This window comes from Oreochromis aureus, linkage group 18 (genome assembly GCF_013358895.1).
Source record: "Oreochromis aureus strain Israel breed Guangdong linkage group 18, ZZ_aureus, whole genome shotgun sequence".
Classification (NCBI taxonomy): Eukaryota; Metazoa; Chordata; class Actinopteri; order Cichliformes; family Cichlidae; genus Oreochromis; species Oreochromis aureus.
In genome coordinates, this window is record NC_052959.1 from 36759260 (window position 1) to 36782952 (window position 23693).

At 43.2% G+C, this 23693-nt stretch overlaps 1 protein-coding gene across 2 annotated transcripts in view; it reads right to left on the bottom strand.

Moving 5' to 3' along the window:
- Nucleotides 1–5924: 5924 nt before the first annotated feature.
- Nucleotides 5925–23693, bottom strand: part of LOC116309337 (gastrula zinc finger protein XlCGF17.1-like) — a 44070-nt gene continuing 26301 nt past the window's right edge. The window contains exon 2 of one of the 2 annotated variants that reach the window (XM_039602462.1): nucleotides 5925–8549. In XM_039602462.1, coding sequence (XP_039458396.1) covers nucleotides 7540–8549 — 1010 coding nt within the window. In that variant the 3' untranslated portion in view covers nucleotides 5925–7539. The remainder of the gene's footprint in view (nucleotides 8550–23693) is intronic. The other variant, XM_039602463.1, reaches the window with a different exon arrangement.

The following is a 23693-nucleotide window of genomic DNA, read 5'->3' on the forward strand; positions in this document are numbered from 1 at the left end:
GCTCTCAGAGATACAGGCTGCAACAGGAAGCGACCCGCAGCTCACCCTGCTGAAGCAAACCGTGCATGATGGCTGGCCTGAGGACAGGACAAAATGCCCCAAAACCCTTTTGGACTTCTGGAATTTCAGAGATGAAATTTCACACTTCCACAGCATCATCTTCAAAGGTGACAAAATCATAGTGCCAACAGCCCTAAGAAACAATATGCTGGAGAGAATCCACACTGGGCACATGGGGATTGAGAGGAGTAAGCAGAGAGCGAGGGACGCCCTCTTCTGGCCAGGCATGGGCAAGGACATAACAGCCACGGTGGAAAACTGTTTCATATGTCAGGAGAGGCGTGCAGCGAATCCCAAAGAACCTCTCATTCCACACCAGATTCCTGAGAGACCATGGCAAGCCGTGGCCTCAGATCTCTTCACGTGGCATGGACGGGACTACTTAGTAGTTGTGGACTATTACAGCTGCTACTTTGAGGTTGAAAGGCTATTCTCTACCACTGCAGGGTCCGTCATCAAAAAACTCAAGGCCATATTCGCCAGAGAATATATACCAGAGAAATTTATCTCAGATAACGGCCCACAGTACAGCTCTCGAGAGTTCAAGGATTTTGCAGTCACATGGGACTTTGTCCACACGACCTCAAGCCCTTTGTACCCACAAAGCAACGGCCTTGCTGAAAGAACAGTCAAAACGGCCAAATCGGTTCTGGATAAAGCTCATGCTCAGGGAGTAGATCCCTACCTGTCTCTACTGGAGCAAAGGAACACGCCAGTTGACGGCTTGAGGTCACCCGCGCAGCTCCTCATGAGTCGACGCCTGCGCTCAGTGATTCCCATCACCGGACACCAGCTGGTACCTCACATCATAAGCCAGATGGTCGTGCAAAAAACACGGATGGAAAGACAAGAGCATCAGAGACGGTACTACAATAGCAGCGCCGCACCACTACCGAGGCTGCAGAAGGGGGGCCACATTCGCTTTCAGCACGAGTCAGGAAGCTGGAAACCGGCTGTCATCATCCGACCTGCAGAGACTGCCCGCTCTTTCATGATCCGCACTGGCGAGGGACAGACTATACGGCGTAACCGACGGCACCTGAGAGGCGCCAAGGCGTCACCGGCACCTTCAGCACCAGCATCCGATCTGGTAACCCAGCCAGATAGTGCAGCTCAAAAACAAGCAGAGCCCCTGTCGCCATCTAGAGACACTAAAACACCAACCATGGACACTAGCCTTGCACTGACCACCAGATCAGGACGAGTGGTCAAACCAAGGGTCATCCTTGACCTGTGATTGTAAAGGGTGTAGGCGGATCGCTGCCCTAAAAAAAAAAAAAATAAACATGTCAAATGTCGATGTACTAATGAGTGCATATCCCGTGTTGCATTGTTGTTGTTAGTCTTATGCTGCAATAATTTTACACATGACAGTGTTGAAAAAACTGTTCCTTATCTTCATGTTCAGGATGTTCTACTTTGAAATGCATACCAGCTGTGTCACTGGCAGACATTTGAAAAAAAGGGAGATGTATTGTTTATAATGTTTGCACTCCGTGCTTACTGTCCCTTGTGGTTTGCCATAGTGGCAACGGGGAGTGTTTGTTTTACGGAAGTGGGTGTGGTTATGTGAACTGAACGAGCGGAAATAAAAAACTGGTGGCTCACAAAGCAGATTAAGAATACTTTATTCATGGTTTGAGAACAGAATATTACAATAGGGTGATATGGTACTACAAGGTCATTAAGAAAAGATGGGGCCTGATTATTTAAGACCTTGTATGTGAGGAGCAGGATTTTGAATTCTGGATTTAACAGGAAGCCAATGAAGGGAAGCCAAAACAGGAGAAATCTGCTCTCTCTTTCTAGTCCCTGTCAGGACTCTTGCTGCAGCATTTTGGATTAGCTGAAGACTTTTCAGGGAGTTTTTAGGACATCCTGATAATAATGAATTACAGTAGTCCAGCCTGGAAGTAATAAATGCATGAACTAGTTTTTCAGCATCACTCTGAGACAGGATATTTCTAATTTTAGAGATGTTGCGCAAATGGAAGAAAGCAGTCTTACATATTTGTTTAATATGTGCATTGAAGGACATGTCCTGGTCAAAAATGGCTCCAAGGTTCCTCACAGCATTACTGGAGGCCAAGGTAATGCCATCCAGAGTAAGAATCTGGTTAGATACCATATTTCTAATATTTTCAGGGCCGAGTACAATAACCTCAGTTTGATCTGAATTAAGAAGCAGAAAGTTAGCGGCCATCCAGGTCTTTATGTCTTTAAGACATTCCTGCAGTTTAACTAATTGGTGTGTGTTACCTGGCTTCATGGACAGATAGAGCTGCGTGTCATCTGCATAGCAGTGAAAATTTATGCTATGTCTTCTAATGATGCTGCCTAAGGGAAGCATGTATAATGTAAACAGAATTGGTCCTAGCACTGAACCCTGTGGAACACCATAATTGACCTTAGTGTGTGAAGAGACTCTCCATTTACATGTACAAATTGGAGTCTATTAGATAGATATGATACAAACCACTGCAGTGCAGTACCTGTAATACCTACAGCATGTTCTAATCGCTCTAATAGGATATTATGGTCAACAGTATCGAATGCAGCACTGAGGTCTAGCAGGACAAGCACAGAGATGAGTCCACTGTCAGAGGCCATAAGAAGATCATTTGTAACCTTCACTAAAGCTGTTTCTGTGCTGTGATGAGCTCTGAAACCTGACTGAAACTCTTCAAATAAGCCATTCCTCTGCAGATCATCTGTTAGCTGTTTGACAACTACTCTTTCAAGGATGATATGAAAGGAAGGTTGGAGATTGGCCTATAATTAGCTAAGACAGCTGGGTGTAGAGATGGCTTTTTAAGTAAAGGTTTAACTACAACCAGCTTGAAGGCCTGTGGTACATAGCCGATTATTAGAGATAGGTTGATCATATTTAAGATTGAAGCATTAATTAATGGCAGGACTTCTTTGAGCAGTTTTGTAGGAATGGGGTCTCAAAGACACGTTGATGGTTTGGAGGAAGTAATTATTGAAGTTAACTCAGAAAGATCAATTGGAGAAAAAGAGTCTAACTTAACATCGATGGTACTAAAAGTAGCTGTAGATAATATTACATCTGTGGGATGATTATTGGTAATTTTTTCTCTAATGATAAAAATTTTGTTCGTGAAGAAGTTCATGAAGTCATTACTAGTTAATGTTAAAGGGATTGTTGGCTCAGTAGAGCTCTGACTGTTTGTCAGCCTGGCTACAGTGCTGAAGAGAAACCTGGGGTTGTTCTTATTTTCTTCAATCAGTGATGAATAGTAAGATGTTCTGGCTTTATGGAGGGCTTTCTTATAAAGCAGCAAACTATTTCTCCAGGCTAAATGATGATCCTCTAAATTTGTGACACGCCATTTCCTCTCCAGCTTACGAGTTATCTGCTTTAGGCTACGTGTTTGAGAATTATACCACGGAGTCAGGTACTTCTGATTTGAGGCCTTAGTTTTCACAGGAGCTACAGTATCCAGAGTCGCATGTAGTGTGAGAAGGTAAAATTATTAACAAGATAATCGACCTCTGTTGGAGTAGCGTTCAGATAGCTGCTCTGCTCTATGTTGGTACAGGGCATTGAAGATGATAACAGTGGGTGGATTATATTCTTAAACTTAGTTACAGCGCTTTCAGAAAGACATCTACTTTGATAAAGTCTACTCTCCACTGCTGTGTAATCAATTATTGTAAATGTAAATGTGATCAGGAAATGATCAGACAGCAGAGGGTTTTCAGGAAACACTGTTAAATGTTCAGTTTCTATGCCATATGTTAAAACAAGATCTAGAGTGTGATTAAAGTGGTGGGTGGGTTCTTTTACATTTTGAGAGAAGCCAATTGAGTCTAATAACAGATTAAATGCCATGTTCTGAGGCCCTTGCACCTGTAGCCTCCATCCTCCTCCAAATCCCACCATCATCATCAGCCGCCTCCGAGCGCAACTGGTCACTGTTTGGGAACACCCACACAAAGGTTCGCAACAGGCTCACAAATGTGAGAGTGGAAAAGCTGGTCGGCACACCTATGGCTCTTTGAGCCTGACACAGAGCCATCTTCAACAAGGCTGGAAAGTGACGCTGAAGAGGAAGACTCAGAGTTGGATGCTGAGGAAGTGGACATGTTGTTGGATGATAATGAGGTCCAGGAAGAGTCTATTGACTGAGCAAAAATGAGAAAAGAGGATTGCTTGAAGGAAGATTTGCATGTTTAATGGGACATTTTGGAGGATAAGTGGCATTTTTCATTTAACCTTTTGAATGGGACTTTGTGGAGATTTTTGGACAGGGAGCATTTTTGAATGAGCGGGGTTAGGGGATGGTAATATTGAACTCAACATTTCTGTTTTTATTCATCCATGAAACAAGTTATTGAAACGTGTTCTATTCTACTGTACTTACAAATAAATCTGTTGAAATATCTGTTGAAAACATTTTGCATGGAGGTTTTCTTATGATTTCTGTTTATATTTATGCTTGGAAATAATATATTCCCAGTTAGTTCTCCTAAATTCCCATTAATTTCCATAATTCCCATTATTTCCATGGAAAGTTTCCAATATGGAATATTTCCAAAATTCCCAAGCTTAACTTACCATGGAAATTTACCGGAAACTTTTCGGAAATTTACCGGAAATTTTCCGCCCCTTTGCAACCCTAGTTAGCTGTCATAAAGACACCTGTGCACCCACAATCAGACAAAGTGTAAGTAGCAACATGGGCAAAACCAAAGAGCTGTCAAAAGACAAGACACAAAATTATAGACCTTCACAAAGCTGGAACAGGACTACGGGGCAATTGCCAAGCAGCTTTGTGAAAAAAGAACAACTGTTGGAGCAATTGTCAGGAAATGGAAGAGGCTAATGATGACTGTCAATGTCCCTCGGACTGGGGCCCCACGGAAGATCTCTCCTCGTGGGGTTTCAATGATGCTAAGAATGGTGAAGAATCAGCCCAGAACTACACGGGAGGAGCTGGTCAATGCCGTGAAGAGAGCTGGGACCATTGTTTCCAAGGCTACTATCAGTAATACACTAAGACGTCATGGTTTAAAATCTTGCATTGCACGGAAGGTTCCCCTGCTTAAGTCAGCCCATGTCCAGGCCCGTCTGAAATTTTCCAGGGATCATCTGGATGATCCAGAGGAGTCATGGGAGAAAGTCCTGTGGTCAGATGAGACCAAAGTAGAACTTTTTGGTCTTAACTCCATTCGCCGTGTTTGGAGGAAGAAGAATGATGAGTATCATCCCAATAATACCATACCTACAGTGAAGCATGGGGCTGGAAGCATCATGCTCTGCGAGTGTTTCTCTGCACTGGGGACAAGACGACTGCACTGTATTAAGGAGAGGATGAACGGGACCATGTATTTTGACATATTGGGCAAAAACCTCCTTCCCTTAGTCAGAGCATTAAAGATGGGTCGTGGCTGGGTCTTCCAGCATGACAATGACCCAAAGCACACAGCTAGGGAAACCAAGGAGTGGCTCCATAAGAAGCATATCAAGGTTCTGGAGTGGCCTAGCCAGTCTCCAGACCTAAATCCAATAGAAAATCTTTGGAGGGAGCTGAAACTCTGTGTTGCTCAGCGGCAGCCCTGAAACCTGAGGAAACTCCTTGCGTTCAAATGATCAGCTGCTGCTGTCTGTTCCCCTTGTCCGCACAGAGTTGGGTAAGAAAGCCTTTGTCCACTCTGCGCCTTTTTTCGTGGAACCTGTTACAGAAAGACTGAAACTGACTGAACTGTTGTCTTTAAATGTTTTTAAAACTAAACTCAAAGCCCCACAGACTGCCTCAATAATGTGTAATTGTTTTGTGTAATTTTTAATCTTGTTTGTTTGTATGTATTTGTTTGGAAATTTGCATCTTGGCCAGGACTCCCTTGAAAAAGAGGTTTTAATCTCAATGGGACATTCCTGGTTAAATAAAGGTTAAATAAAAATAAAATAAAATAAAAAACTTCAGTAGCACAAAAAAGTGTCTATTCTTTGTGCCCATATGGATCATATTACCATTACTTCTCCCTAAGGTGTTGCCAAAGGCACCAAGTTTATACTTGAAAAAGCTGCAGCAAAACACAAAAACATAAACAATATTCTATTTACCTGGTGACAACTTCACTTTTAGCCTTCAATCAGAAAGCCTTAAGTTAGCTAGTTATGTATCAGACCAGGGGCGGATCTAGAGAAACTTTCTTAGGGTGGCATGGAAATCAAATGGGGTGGAAAAATCAAAGCCTTAAAAAAACAACAACACATATGCAGGTGCTACATATGGTTAAAATGATTAAAATGCAGTAAGTATATACTTTTCATATAAACATATATGCTTAGTATACTTAGTTATTTTCTGTAGCCCACATAATTAAACATCTCAGTTACATAAACGTGAATTTTGATGTCATGTATTGTATAGCCTTGTTAGAAAAATCAGATTGTTACATGCTTAAATTTACACAAAATGTCAGAAATCTGCAGCGTCATGAACAAAAATTAAACTTAATTTTTAATGATTTGTTGGGTTCACCCTCTCAGGTCCAAAATATAATTGTCCATTTTGACTCCTTTTGATTTTACATTATTTATATTTCACCTTCAAATGTTTTTGGCCTTGTTTGGTATCATTCTCTTCAGCTCAACCTCACCTGTCTGAATTTACAGTTATTTTTTCAGTGACATACTATGTTAACACAACTGATCTGAAATCACACAAAAAACAAAATCCTAGTAGTAATATTTTTTACTGTAAAAATCACACACGTTTAGTAAATTATTTTCATAACTTGATATGCAAATATAAATTGTACATGTTGAAAATTTATGCACAAATTTTGTAAACAACTATTTATCTAAAAATGTAACGCAATTTGTGTACAACCATTTAAAAATACTGCTATAATTAAAATAAGAGAACAATCAGGTGTCACAATAAGATGGCCCACAAATTGTGCCAGTAAAAACACAACAAAAAAACCCAATAAATAAAAAAAATTGTCTGCCACAAGACAGAGGAGGACACCACAGACCTGAACCTTGCAGGCCTATAAATATAACGGTAACCAGCAAAAACAAACTTCACAACTGAACCAGATTTTTCAAAATGAAAAGCTCACAGTATAACTTGGTGAATCCGTGACAACAACACACTTCCTGTTTCCTATAAAAGTTTGCATACAGAGATGCTTTTCTGTAAGAATCCAAAGGACAGCATGACAAATCACCATTAGCATGAACTCTATCCCGTTGGCACATGTCATATGTAGCAAATTAACATAATCACAGTAGAGCACAGTCCAAAGGTGCTTTCAGTATGAAAGGACTGCTTTTCTTTTGTACTTTGACAAATTTATATGCGCACCAAGTAAGAACCTGCTACACCTGAGTCCTTTTCTACAAGTTTCCCACAGCTCCAGCGTCTCACCTGAGTGCCCTCTAATGTGGGCAGTAAAAATACCACAATAACTGAAACTTATCCCACAAGTCTCACAGAAATACTACTTTGAGTGTGTTCTTAGGTGGACTAACAAGAGTTCACGAGACCGGAAACTTTTTCCGCAGAGTTCACAGGGATGTGGTTTCTCGCCTGTATGGATCCTAATGTGGACAGACAGAATATTTTTCTGAATGAAACTTTTCCCACATGTTTTGCAAACATACGGCTTCTCACCCGTATGAGTTCTGATGTGTCTCTTAAGTGTGGATGAGTCGATGAATCTTTTCTCACAGATGTGACAGGGGTAAGGTCTCTCGCCCGTGTGCGTTCTCATGTGGATGTTTAAGTTATTACTTTGACAGAAACCTTTCCCACAAATTGTGCATGAGTACGGCTTCTCACCCGTGTGAATCCTCATGTGATATTTCAGTGTTAGTGCGTCTCGGAAGGTTTTTTCACAGACATTGCAGGAGAACGGTTTCTCCCCTTTGTGGATCTTCATGTGAACAGATAAATGGCAGTTTTGGCTGAATCGTTTCCCACATGTTTTGCATGAATATGGCTTCTCGCCTGTGTGTGTTCTGTAATGTATCTGCATCTGAGATTTTTTCTTGAAAGTTTTTTCACAAACGTAACATTTTACAGACTTCACACCTGTACCTGTGTTACTCTCGCTCTCTGACATAACTGAGCCGTCTCCATTCTTACTCCGATGCTTCTTTTTTGACTCTGACTCTACAGTTTTGGTGGATCTTGCTTCTTTATAATGTTCTGCTTGCTGATCTCTGCTGTTGGTGTTCACAGAGCTCTCAAAGAGGAGCTGCTCCCTGTCTCGTTCTGGTTCACTGTGGTCACTTTCCTCATAAGTTTCAGTCACCATAAAGGTATGAATTTCCTCCTTCAGTCCCAGCTGCTCTCCCTCCTGACTGCTGCCCAGTTTCTCCTCTTCCTCTTTAATCTGTGGAGGTTCTGGTTCATCCTGGTCAACACTGGAGCTCCTCTCCTGGTTCCAAAGCTGTTGCTCAGGGAGAACCTCGTCCTTCTCCTTACAGACATGCTGCTGTGGGACGTCTTGAGGGTCAACAACAAATGAAAGAAGAGACATGATTAAAAACACAGCAAATAAACTGGTTAAAATGATAAACCATAGAATCCCCTGTTAAAATGCATGTTTACAGCCCAATACAAAAAACTGGTTTGGTTGCTACAGATACAACATCCTCCTGTATTGTGGACGATGTTGTTACAACTCACCTGTTTTCATTGGATTAAGGCTTACATTTTTACTAACTCAAGTCGCCTGTACAGAGCTCCTGAGTTGTGCTGTTGGTGTATTTTAGATCATTTCTAATGCAGAATCGAATCATTCGAACATGATGACATGTCCACACAATACAAAGAGAGAAGTACCTGTGTGTAAAGGTGAATTTATTTTATCATAGAAATGTGTTTTAAATAACTTGCACATTACATAAAAACAAATTTTAAAAATCAGGTTAAGCAGTGATGATTGCAGCTACTCTACACACAGCACCTACAAAAAGTTTGGCATCAGCGTGGCACATGCTGACTTTGTAATATTTGTGCACTCTTCTTTGAAAAGAGCTCCAAGTCTGTCAGACTGAGGGAATCTCAGATGCACCGGCCTCCTCAGGTCTACCGGCTGATTCATTTTCTGGTGAAGTGATTCTTTTGTTTATTTGGATGTACGCTTGGACACATTGTCATACTGGAAGGTGAAATTCATCTTCTTCAGTTGCCTGAAGGTTTTGTGTCAGAGGTGACTGTCAGTGCGCATGCGCCAACCAGCCTGCAGCCTGTTACAGTCGCTCCTGCTTTTTCTCTTAGTTTAGCTCTGTTTTCTTACGTATTCTTTTTTTCCTGACTTGTATTTTCATCCGTTTATTATCTTTCACTCAATCATGTGGATTGAGAGAGTTTTTCTGGTGGCCGTGGAACTATTACTTTTATCAAGGAACGGGACCGCGGCACATCTCCTACACGCACGGACTGTTTACTCCAGAGATCAGCTGATCGCCCTGATGGCTCGCTGGCCAGACCCACAAAAGTACCAGCTGAAATTTGGAGGAAAACACATCGGGGATGCAGAGGTCAAGGACAGAAGAGAAGAAAGAAGGAGATGGTGAGACAGCGGAGGCTCAAAGCGAGGAGGAGGTATAAACCGTGTCTGCCGTCTATCGTAATGGGAAATGTGCGATCCTTATTGAATAAAATCGACGAGCTCTCAGCGCTGGTACGGAGTCAGAGGGAATACCGAGAGTGTAGCCTGATGTGTTTCACTGAATCATGGATGCACCAGGACATTCCCGGCGAGAATGCTTCCGTGGAAGGCTTCCACACTGTTCGGGCGGACAGGGACAGCATCGCTAGCGGTAAGCGGAAAGGAGGTGGGCTTGCTGTTTTAGTTAACAACCGGAGGTGTAACCCTGCCAACATAACAATCAAAGAAAGGATTTGTTGCCCGGACATTGAACTGTGTACCATATTATTTACCCAGGGAATTCTCTCACGTCATCTTGGTGGCTGTTTATGTCCCTCCCTCTGCTAACCCCACAGCTGCATGTGACACTATCCACTCTGCCATAGCCCGGTTACAGACTCAGCACCCGAGTGCCTTTATTGTGATCTCGGGTGACTTCAACCATGTATCACTGGACAACACACTACCAACATTCAGACAATATGTGGCCTGTCCCACCAGGGGAGAGAAAATTTAAACCTTCTGTATGTTAATGTCAAGGATGCATACAGCTCCTCCTCCCTCCCCCCACTTGGTAGGTCAGATCATAACCTGATTCACCTCACCCCACGCTATGTGCCAATTGTGAGGAGGGAACCTGTGACCACGAGGAGCATTAGGAGGTGGTCAGAGGAGGCCTTAGCGGAACTACAGGGATGTTTGACCGACTGGGAAACACTCTGTGAGCCTCACGCCGAGGACATCAACGGGCTTACTGAGTGTATCACAGACTACATAGTCAAAGGAGTTTGCAAAGAAAAGCGTCTGGACTTCTTTGAGTTGCTTGAAGACGTTTCACCTCTCATCCGAGAAGCTTCTTCAGTTCTAAGGTCAAATGGCCGAGAGTCCCAGATTTAAACCCAGTGGGAGTATCCCCCCAAGGAGGGACAAAGGACCCCCTGGTGATCCTCTAATCACATGCGCCAAGGTGTGAAAGCGGGTGTGGGACCTAATCAGCCAGGGTTTCGGGTGAGCTCATTGTGAAACCTGGCCCCACCTTGTCATGTGAATTCCTGAGGTCAGATGGCCCAGGATGTGAGTGGGCATTAAGGCGTCTGGGGAGGGAACTCAAAACTGGATTATAGATGGCAGACAGTTGGTTTACGACACCAACTGTCTGCCATCTAGAAAGGTCCAGGTGTTACTAAAGGACAAGATCAGAGAGGCTAAGGACAATTACAGGAGAAAGCTGGAGTGGAAACTCCAGCAGAACAGCATGAGAGAGGAGTGGAGGGGCATGAAGACCATCACTGGATTCAGGCCAACCAACAGCAGGGGAGCTGAGGGAGGTGAGAATAGAGCTAACGAGTTGAATCTGTTTTTCAATAGATTCGACACCACAGTGTCTGCTCACACCCCCACAACCTCACCTGTGGTCAGCCTGGAGTCCAGAGCCACACCACTGTGCCAGCCTCTCTCTTCACATGGCGCTGTTGCCTCCTGTGAGATTCCTGACACCCCTCCCCCACCCATCACCTTCACTCAATACCAGGTTCAGATGCAAATGAGGAGACTCCACTCAGGCAAGTCTGCTGGACCAGATGGAGTGAGTCCCCTCGTCCTCAAGACCTGTGCCCCCCAGCTGTGTGGAGTCTTTCATAAACTGTTTATGCTCAGTCTGAGTCTGCAGAGGGTCCCAGTGATGTGGAAGACATCATGCCTCGTCCCTATTCCAAAGACGCCACGTCCCAGTGGCCCCCAGGATTACAGGCCCGTGGCACTGACCTCCCCCATCATGAAGACCCTGGAAAGGCTCATCCTGGACCAGCTGCGACCCATCGTCAGACCACATCTGGATCCCCTTCAATTTGCCTATCAGCCTCGTCTCGGAACTGAGGACGCCATCATCTACACCCATCTGGACCAGCGAGCACTGTGAGGGTCATGTTTTTGGACTTTTCCAGTGCTTTCAACACCATCAGGCCGACCCTCCTGGGTGATAAGTTAACAGCGATGCAGGTGGATGCTTCTCTGGTGTCCTGGATTGTTGATTACCTGACAGGAAGACCACAATATGTACGTCTCCCACAGTGTGTGTCTGACAAGGTAATCAGCAACACAGGGGCACCACAGGGGACTGTCCTCTCCCCCTTCCTCTTCACCCTCTACACCACAGACTTCAGCCACTGCACAGAGACCTCCATCTTCAGAAGTTTTCTGATGACTCTGCGGTGGTTGGATGCATCAGCAGGGATGATGAGACAGAGTACCGGGCTGTGGTCGACTCCTTTGTCACGTGGTGTGAGCAGAATCATCTGCAGCTCAACGTGGCAAAGACCAAGGAATTGATAGTGGACTTCAGGAAGACCAGGAAACACTTGACCCCTGTTTCAATCCAGGGGGTCAGTGTTGACATTGTGGAGGACTATAAATACCTTGGAGTACACACTGACAATAAACTGGACTGGGCTAAAAACACCACAGCACTTCACAGGAAGGGCCAGAGTCGTCTCTATTTTTTGAGGCGACTGAGGTCCTTCAACATCTGCCAGAAAATGCTCAGGATTTTCTATGAGTCTGTTGTGGCCAGTGCGATCCTCTCTGCTGTTGCATGCTGGGGGAGCAGGCTGAGGGTCGCAGATGCCAACAGACTCGATAAACTGATCCGTAAGGCCAGTAATGTTGTGGGGATGGAGCTGGACTCACTCAAGGTGGTGTCGGAGAGGCGGATGTTGTCCAAGATAAAGACAATGTTGGATAACACCTCCCACCCACTCCATGACATGCTGGTCAGTCACAGGAGCACGCTCAGTGAGAGACTGAGATTACCGAAAAGCACCACTGAACGACACAGGAAATCATTCCTGCCTGTGGCTCCCTGTACAACACATCCATCTAACACACTGTTTACTGCAACAGCTACACCCTTCTTGCACATGTTCTTTTTCAGCTATTTATTAATAAGTAACTTTTATGTATATATATGCCTGTATATATTGTGCTATTCTTAGTTAGTAACAAAGACAGACAATACACTGTTTGTTTATAATGGAGCACTGTAACGAAAAATAATTTCCCCTAGGGATCAATAAAGTATTCTGATTCTGATTCTTCTGATTTGGGAGAGTTCATAATCCCTCCACGTTGACTAAAGCCCCAATTCCAGCTGAAGAAAAGCAGCCCCAAAGCATGATACTGCCACCACCATGCCTCACTGTGGGTACGCTGCTCTCTTGGAATTGTGGCCAAAAGCTGAACCTCGGTTTCATGAGACCAAAATGTTTTGGGGAGATTTGCTGTATTTTTATGCCAACTGTAGCCGGGCTTGGATGTTTTCATTTGTTGGAAAAGGCTTCTCTCGTGCAAACCTGCCCCACAGTCCAGACTTATGGAGGATCAGGGAGACGGCTGTCAGTGCTTAACAGAAGTTCTTGCAGCTCCTTCTGTGATGCTGCAGGTCTTGCATCGCCACTGTCGTCCCATATTTTGTCTTCATTGTGTTCCAGGATAAATCTAATGCTGTGGAATTGATTTTCCCTTCTTCTGACTGATGTCTTTCAACAATGAGGTTGCTTTCATGCTTTGTGAGCTCTCTGTAAACTAAGACATTAACCCAAGCAGCCTGAAAAAAGTGACTAAATCAAAGTATTAGTCTAAGGGTGTGCACACTTATGCAACCAGCTTGACCTGACAGATTTGTTGGACTGTACAGGTTAAAGGTCACATCAAAGGTGGGAAGGTGGCTCCAGGTCCTGTTCCAAGTCTGCCCTGACCCGCTGTTTCAGGGTAGCTACTGCTAGCTTGATGAAAGAAGAAACCAAATGAAAAATAACTGCTGAATGTCAAACACGCCTGATCACACGCTCTGATGGACTGATGCAGAGGAGCTGTCACATTCCTGCATGAACGCATCACAGCGTGAGATCCACGACACTGTAGAACACCTTAGAGATGCCGTGAGAGCTTTGCAGATATTTACTGACAGTGTAAGCGGCAGCCACGTGCTGATAATCAGCTACACTGATGAACTGATCATCAGCAGTGTGAGCGCCGCTATGAAAGCAGACGTTTTGTTGGTCTGGAGCATTCAGGTGTGTGTTAACATGATGCTGAGGAGGAAAGACATCAGCAGTGATCTTAGAGAAGAAACTGCTGCTGCCCATCAATCTGGAAAGGTTATAAGATCATGTCAAAATAAACTGAAGTCCATTATTCTGCAGTGCAGAAGATTACTCACACGTGGAAAACAGAGCAGCTGCCAGTCTTCCCAGGAGATTCATCCTGAGGTCACAGCATGCAACAGACCCAAGAGCTCCATCTCAAACTCTTCAGTTTGCAGGTTAAAGCTTAAACTTCATGATTAATTAAATTCAGCATGATTAAAAAGAGCCTGAGCATGCAGGACTGCAGGGGAAAGCCTCCTGGAGCAGTGTCCTTCAGACAGACGAGACCAAAATGGAGATGTTTGTCCATAACGCACAAAATCAAACTCAGCATATCAGCAAAAACACCTGAGAGCAGCTGTCAGCACGGTGGAGGAGGGACGATGATCTTAGAGAAGAGTTCACGGTGCACTAAGTGTTCTAGAGTCAGTGTGAAGCCGCCTGTCCCACAGCTGAAGCTTGGACCATCAGCAGCAGCACAAAGATCCAACAGAACGGCAGAAACAGGAAAGAATGGAGCAGCTGCGATGGTCCGGTCAGAGTCCAGAGCTCAACCTGAGTGAGATGCTGTGGTTGGACCTTCAGAAGGTTGTGCATGAGTGAGTGGACATAAACTCCTCCACAGTGATGGGACCGAGAAAGTCCCACAGAAAGCATCACAGCAGGTTAGGTTACTGCTGCTGAACGATGAGGTGGACTCACCGTGTTCAAACCCACGGTGTGTGTGCACTACATCCACAGCTCACTGACTTGAACAGTCATAGCTTTTCTTGATTTCTCCAGAACGCATCATAATTATGGATATTCTGGTATAATCAGAGGACAGCTGAAGCAGCCAGCAGGTGTAAATGCTGTCAGGCTCTCAGGAGTGGATTTCTGACGCGTGGCTGTGCCGGTGTTAACTGGTTTTTATGTCGCTTTGCTTACATATTCCACACTCCGTGTTCCAGTTGCATCTTTAGATTCCTCGTTTTCACTAAATGGTCCTCTCGACAAGATTACAGAGCTCAGCAAAAACAGGCCTCCATGTCCATCTCCAATGAAAGTATTTTAATAAAAATAAATAAAGAGGCCTTGGTCTCCTGTCTCGGTCTTTCTGTAACATCGATGAGGAGCCCATATTTTCCTCACCACACCACCGATCAGCTGGACAGATGATTAAGTAGAACATGAGCAGAGAAAATAAAAATGGGGAAGAGGTTACAGTGGATTCAGCAGGTGGGAGAACCTTTACAGTGCAGCAATCACAGTGCAGCAAACTCACCTGTTCATCCTGCAGAGGATTCTCATGCAGCCTTATATAACACAGTCAGTCTGCCTCAGTTTGATTAGCAGCAGGTTTATGAACAAACACAATGTGACAGATTTAAAACCACGAGGACTTCCATGTGAGCTTTAAATGAGCGTCCTTCTTCCTCTCCTGAACTTGGCTCTCTGTCTTTCTCTCCCTGTCAGATACAGCAGCTGGACCTCATGTGTTTCTCTTTGATATTTGAAGCCTCGCACTGACGTGAAATAAGAACTCGTGTCAAATATCTTAAACCTAAAGTAAGAGCCTGTTTTAAAATGGAAGGAGCAGAAAGTACAGATGTTTGTTTAAAATGCAGTCAGAAAAAGAAATATGTGAAGTACAGATAGGGCTGTGCGATATGACCAAAATCTCATATCCCGATATTAAGACATCTATCGTCCGATAACGATATAAATCACAAAAATGTAACATTTTCTGTAAATTCTGTGAATCTCCGGCAGCTCGACTTGCGTGAAGTTTCCAGCTGGGCGTCGCGTACCTGGAGTCGAGTGTTTTAACTGATGCATGAAACGATACATTTTTAGACATAGGTTGTAACGGCCGCCGTTTTCTTTGAGTATTTATTACACAGCGTGCTGCGGGGAAAAGCCTGTTCTAACGTTTGAGTCTAAGGTTTATTTTTTAGCACCTGGCGGCTCTTTTTTGCTTCTCATCCGTAAATACTCTGCATCTTTCACGTGATTCAGTTTATTTTGAAAAGTCTCAACAGGATCTTGAGCTTTATTGTCAAAGGTTTATGTGGAAAATAAACAAGCGGACACGAGGTGGTTTTACCGTCGTTGTTGCTAACGACAACGCATAAAAAACAAGCGCTTGTCCGTCTGTAGTGTGGTTATATTAAATATAAGAGAAAGAGAGAACTTTAGGAAATTAATATAGCCACTACAGTGACCATCAAAATAATGAAAAAATATGGCTGTAAACAGTTTATTTTGCGACACCACGAAACAAACGATAGCGTAAAATTAAACGATAGACGTTTTTATATCGTCATCCGATATATATCGTTATATCGAACAGCCCTAAGTACAGATACCTGAAAAGTACTTCTCACCTCGAGCTGATTGGTGGGCTCGTTATTTACAATACAGAAAGACAGCAGCACGAGACCTTTTTATCTTTTACTGTTTGTATGAACCAAGTGATGTCCGAATCAACAGTTCTGCCTTGTGGGCTTCCGGTTATGGCGTCCACCTGAACGGCAGCAAGACTTCGAGCTCCGACCTTTATATCCTTTAAGTACGCCTAAACAGCAGTTAAAGTCATCCTTTTAGTGGCTTCCTCTCCGACCCAAGCTTCTGCTCCGATCTAGACAGCTAGGATGCCGATTAAACATAGGTTTAAACCTAAAACAGCCGGAAAGGATGGATCAGACGACGATGCTAGCAACGAACTTGAAACCGAGAAGATGGAAGAAGCTAGCGCTAGTGCCCAACAGACCGAGACGAATGTTCTGGCCGCAATTCAATCGCTAAAAAAACACTTCACTGCTCCACTGCAAGAAGTTATAACATCAAACCAAGAAATAAAAGACGCAATTGGAGTGTTTTCAGAGAGGCTTACCTCAGCAGAAACTCGCATTAGCAAAGTTGAAGACAACGTCTCTTCCCTTACAAGTAAAGAGGCTTCCCTTCATAAGAAACTTCAGGAACTCCTGCTAAAAGTGGACGACCTCGAAAACAGAAGCCGGAGATCCAATCTGAGACTCGTCGGATTACCCGAGAATACTGAACAAGGGGAAATCATAATACTTTTGCAAACTTGGCTGCTTGACGTTTTGGACGGGACGCGTTCCCATCCCCACCCATCATCGAGGGAGCACATAGGCTACAAGGCCGAAATACCCCAAATGGCCCACCCCGTGTGATCATCATGAAGTTCTTGAATTATCAAGACAAGGTGAGGGTGATGAGAGCGGCACGTCTGAAGGGAAAAATAACGCACAACGGACATCACGTGATGTTTTTCCCTGACCTGTCGACGGAGGTTCAGAAACAGCGGAAACATTACAACCAGGTAAAACAGCAGCTCCGTGAACTGCACATAAACTTCGGATTGATCTTTCCAGCAAAAATGAGGATTTTCCACCACGGCAACAGGCTCCTCTTCCACACAGCAGCGGAGGTGGAAGATTTCATACAAAAAGTCCAGCAACAAAACGAGGGATAAATTCACGCCCACTCCGAAACACTACAACATCTAAAATGTGCAATTCTGATTAACAATTTCAGCTCGGACTTACAGTGGCTGTTGGTGTACAGGTATGATATAGGTGGCCTTAGATATGTTATGTTCAAATCTTTTCATTCATGTACATTATGTGGCCACTTTTTCAGTTAATATGGTCGGATTTAAGTTTGAAGCTTTGAATTAACAATAGGACGTTTTTTCAACTCCTTTTCATGGATCTGACGCATAACCAAGCTGCAATGACTTTGGGGGGGAAAGTTCTGAGATCTACAATGGTGGGAGGTCTCTGGGTTGTTTTTCTTGTTCATAAGCGTTCGTCTTTAAAGTGCAGTGCTCTTGAAATAATCATTTGTGAGTTCCGACAGGGGAGACTAGATGTAATCAGGTTTAGGTTACTAAGGGCACAAACTGTATGAGTAGTTATTCAAATATTGCACTAATTTCCTGGAATGTAAGAGGCCTTAGGAAATGTATTAAACTGAAAAGAGTAATGAATAGAATTAAACAATATCACTCAAAGATAGTCTTTATTCAAGAAACGGTTACTTGCGAGTGAAATTGCTCAGATAAGGAGGAGATGGCCAGGTCAGGTTTTCTCTAGCCCCGCGGTCCCCAACCCCCGGGCCTCGGACCGGTACCGGTCCGTGAGTCGTTTGGTACCGGGCCGCGAGAGTTGAGGCTCAGGTGTGAAATGTATGTTTTTCAGGGTTTTTATCGGTTTTCAGCGTTATTTTGTTATCGTTTTTATCGTTAACTCGGTTTTCCTGGGTCTTTTCACGTGTGTTATGAATAAATCTTATTTTTTTCGGTACCGGTACTAGTTTTATTTTGTTGTATTTATCCGCGACACCTTAAAGGCCGGTCTGTGAAAATATTGTCGGACATAAACCGGTCCGTGGCGCAAAAAAGGTTGGGGACCGCTGCTCTAGCCACTTCTCAACACATGCTAGAGGAGTGGCAACACTCATTCATAAATCATTGCCCATGTGTATTAAAAAACCATCTTGGACCCTGCAGGGAGATTCATCATCATACAATGCTCCGTGCTGAACCAAGACTTAATTTTAGGTAACTTATATGGCCCTAATATCAATGACCCCAGGTTTTATAACAATCTATTCCTCTCTATTGCAGCTCTTCATGGTGAGATAATCGTTGGGGGGGGGGGAGACTTCAATTGTACCCTAAACTTGATAGATCATCAGTTTTAGACTCTTCCCATCCAAAATGCAGACAAGTTATACAACATTTTATGTCTGAATTGAACCTTAAAGATGTATGGAGACTAGAAAATCCAACAGGGAGAGAATACTCCTGTCATTCAGCCAGTCATAATAGCCGCAGTCGCATAGATTATTTTCTTATCTCAAACTTTCTTGTCCCCAGAATTAACAGCTGTTCATATAAAAGTGTGCTTATATCTGACCACTCATTAACCACGCTTAACTTTTCAGCTACAACAGCTTTTAGACGCAATCCTATTTGGCGTTTAAAACCACACTGGGTGCATAATCAAAAATTCTTGGAATATGTAGGCAAAAATATTGATGACTATTTTTACTTTAATAAATCCGAAACTACAGGCTCATTTAGATGGCAAGCCTTTAAGGTATTTATACGTGGGCAGATGATAAGCTACACCAAAACCAAATCAAATAAACATAACACTGAGATGTTGGACCTCGAAGGTCAAATAAAAGAAGTGGAACTGGAGATAAACCTAAATGAGTCTAAAGAAAAACAACAAAAACTTTTAAGACTAAGAGCAAAATATGATAAATTAACTACTGACAAAGCCTCAGCAGGACTATTTAGACTGAGACAGACCTACTATGACCAGGAGGAGAAGGCAGGAAAACTTTTGGCATGGCGCATAAAAACGCTACTGAACGAACAAACAATAAACAAAATTAGAACTGCAGATGAAAACACCACAGATCCTCAAAGAATCAATGAACTCTTTAAACTCTATTACTCACAACTATATACGTCAACAGGAGATGCGACCCCAGAGTCACTAGAGTCCTCCTTTGACTCAATAAGCACCCCTTCACTCTCTGAAGAAGCTCGATGTGAATTAGACTCTCAGTTATCTATGAGTGAACTTTCGACTGCAATTGACAAATTAAACAGGAAAAACTCCCGGCCCAGATGGAATCCCACTAGACCTGTTCAAAATATTTAAAGACAAATTAGTATCGCCTCTGTACGACATGCTAGCGAAAGCTATGATTTAAAAGAGCTTCCCCCATGCATGCGTAATGCACTTATAACGGTATTCCCTAAGCCTGGGAAACCGCCTACAAAATGTGAATCTTACAGACCAATTTCACTAATAAATTCTGACGCCAAGATAATAGCTAAAGTACTGGCAAATAGACTTGAACGGTACCTTCATCTTCTCGCTGACACTGACCAGAACGGGTTTGTAAAAGGCCGGCTAGCGCAACATGATATTTGCAGAGTACTGAATGTAATTTACTCAAATTCAGAACATCCAGACATGGCTCTGCTTTCCTTGGCTGCAGAAAAAGCTTTTGATAGGGTCGAACATAACTATCTCTATAAGGTACTGTCTCAGTTTGGCTTTGGCAGTTACTTTATGACCTGGGTCAAAATATTATATAATAAACCTATAGCCTCAGTTAGAACCAACAACATCATATCTAGACCATTCTATCTAGGTAGAGGTACACGCCAAGGCTGCCCCCTTTCGCCTCTTCTCTTCGTCCTAGCAATTTAACCATTGGCTATTGCGATAAGGAGCAACCAAAATATCTCTGGCATCAGAACAAATAATATTGAGTCCAAAATTGGATTATTCGTGGATGACATTATTTTAATGCTGTCCAAATTAAAGAGCTCAGTTCCCCAGCTACTCAAAACAATTAACTCATTTGGCAACATCTCTGGTTATAAAAATTAATGAATCTAAGTCGGCCATCCTCTTCTTTAAACATTCTGAAAGAATTAAACCACCTATTCAAACAATGTTTCAAGTTGCCAGAGACAGTCTTACCCATGTAGGTATAAAAATCACTCCAAAAATCAATGATTTGGTACATGCAAATTACTCTCCAATAATCAACACTGTTATTGACTCAATCAATAGATGGTCTATGCTGCCAATCTCTCTGATTGGACGGGTAAATATTCTCAAGATGAACGTTCTCCCAAAATGTCTATATCTCTTCCAACCCATTCTTCTCAGCCCTCCAGATGACTTCTTCACAAAGGCAAAAACAATTATTCCAAATGAATTTAATGAATAAAGACGAGCCAGACTGCGCCTTTCACTACTATATCTCCTGTATGACAGGGGAGGTCTGGGTGTTCCAAACCTCAAATGGTACTACTGGGCTGCCCAGCTCTCTGCAGCCTCATGCTGGTTTTCAACGACAACCGTAAGGTAAATTTAGAAAGGACAAGCACTACCCCCTTACCGCTCAGCACTTACGTGTACTCCGCAAAACATAAAGATCTGATGAAAGATACATCGAACCCCTTTGTTAAAAATACCATCCGTGTCTGGTTCGATGCACTCAAGTTTAAAAATGAAACACCAGCACTAGCCCAATTCTCGCCTATCTGGGTCAATAAGGCCTTTGAACCTGGATGGAAAGACTTGGGTTTTAAAATGTGGGCCGTCAGAGGTCTGTGCAAAGTTGCAGACCTATTTGGGTGTTCGCTCGCTTTGTGGTAGAGTATCACTTCCTGTTCCTGCTCAAACACGGTGGTGTTTCTGAGTAGCTTTTCTGCTTAGCAATTTAATTTAAATCTTTTGATACATCCCTTTTTCATAGTATAATCTTAACGTGCTTCATCTGAATCACCCTTTCTGTGTACTCACTGCCTAATTTATAGCCAAAGTATTCACTCACTGTCTCTTTACTGTTTTGCTAGCTTAGCTTAGCTCGTAGCCGACTCGTTAGCACCATGGCTACTTCACCTGTCCCTCCTGCACTTTCCTGCTCATTGTGTCAGATGTTTAGTTACTCCTCGGCCTCCTTTAGCAGTAATGATACTTGTAACAAATGTAGCATATTTGCAGCTCTGGAGGCCAGGATTACTGAATTGGAGACTCGGCCGCACCCTTCATTCACCGTAGCTAGCCAGGCCCCTGTAGCTGGTGCAGCCGAAGATAGCGTGGGCCCGCTAGCTGTTCCCGGCAGACCCCAAGCAGCTGGGGAAAGAGGGCAGCTGGGTGACGGTGAGGAGGAAGCATAGTCTTAAACTGAAGCCCCAGGTACACCACCAACCTGTTCATGTGTCTAACTGTTTTTCCCCACTCGGCGACACACCCGCCGGGGTCAAACTCTGGTAATTGGTGATTCTGTTCTCAGACATGTGAAGCTAGAGACACCGCAACCATAGTCAATTGTCTTCCAGGGGCCAGAGCAGGCGACATTGAAGGAAATTTAAAACTGCTGGCTAAGGGTAAACGTAAATACAGTAAGATCATAATTCACGTCGGCAGTAATGACACCCGGTTACGCCAATCGGAGGTCACTAAAATCAATATTGAATCGGTGTGTAACTTTGCCAAAACAATGTCGGACTCTGTAGTTTTCTCTGGTCCCTCCCCAATCAGACCCGGAGTGACATGTTTAGCCGCATGTTCTCCTTAAATTGCTGGCTGTCTGAGTGGTGTCCCAGAAACGATGTGGGCTTCATAGATAATTGGCAAACCTTCTGGAGGAAACCTGGTCTTGTTAGGAGAGACGGCATCCATCCCACTTTGGATGGAGCAGCTCTCATTTCTAGAAATATGGACAAATTTATTAAACCCCCAAAATATGACTATCCAGAGTTGGGACCAGGAAGCAGAGTTGCAGTCTTACACGCCTCTGCAGCTTCTCTCCTCCTGCTACCCCCAAAACCCATCTCCATAGAGACTGTGTCAGCTCCCAAAAGACAAAAACAAACTAAAACCAGCAATAAACAACTTAAACATAAAAAAAATCACAAAGAAAGAACAATACAGTATCCACATCTGAACCAAGGAGTAAAACAGTGAAATGTGGATTATTAAATATTAGGCTCTCTCCTCCAAGTCTCTGTTAGTACATGACTTAATAATTGATCAACAAATCAATTTACTCTGCCTTACAGAAACCTGGTTGCAGCAGGATGATTATGTTAGTTTAAATGAATCAACACCCCCGAGTCATTCTAACTACCAGAAACCTCGAAGCACAGGCCGAGGGGGCGGTGTGGCAGCAATTTTCACACCAGCCTATTAATTAACGAAAGACCCAGACAGACTTTTAATTCATTTGAAAGCCTGATGCTTAGCCTCGTCCACCCCAGCTGTAAAACTCAGAAACCAGTCTTACTTGTTATCATCTATCGTCCACCTGGGCCTTACACAGAGTTTCTCTCTGATTTCTCAGACTTTTATCTGATTTAGTGCTCAGCTCAGATAAAATAATTATTGTGGGTGATTTTAACATCCATGTAGATGCTAAAATGACAGCCTCAACATGGCATTTAATCTGTTATTAGACTCAATTGGCTTCTCTCAAAATGTAAAAGAACCCACCCACCACTTTAATCACACTCTAGATCTTGTTTTAACATATGGCATAGAAACTGAACATTTAACAGTGTTTCCTGAAAACCCTCTGCTGTCTGATCATTTCCTGATAACATTTACATTTACAATAATTGATTACACAGCAGTGGAGAGTCGACTTTATCAAAGTAGATGTCTTTCTGAAAGTGCTGTAACTAAGTTTAAGAATATAATCCACCCACTGTTATCATCTTCAATGCCCTGTACCAACATAGAGCAGAGCAGCTATCTGAACGCTACTCCAACAGAGGTCGATTATCTTGTTAATAATTTTACCTCCTCACTACGTACGACTCTGGATACTGTAGCTCCTGTGAAAACTAAGGCCTCAAATCAGAAGTACCTGACTCCGTGGTATAATTCTCAAACACGTAGCCTAAAGCAGATAACTCGTAAGCTGGAGAGGAAATGGCGTGTCACAAATTTAGAGGATCATCATTTAGCCTGGAGAAATAGTTTGCTGCTTTATAAGAAAGCCCTCCGCAAAGCCAGAACATCTTACTATTCGTCACTGATTGAAGAAAATAAGAACAACCCCAGGTTTCTCTTCAGCACTGTAGCCAGGCTGACAAAAAGTCAGAGCTCTACTGAGCCAACCATCCCTTTAACGTTAACTAGTAATGACTTCATGAACTTCTTCACAAATAAAATTTTTATCATTAGAGAAAAATTACCAATAATCATCCCACAGATGTAATATTATCTACAGCTACTTTTAGTACCATCAATGTTAAGTTAGACTCTTTTCTCCAATTGATCTTTCTGAGTTAACTTC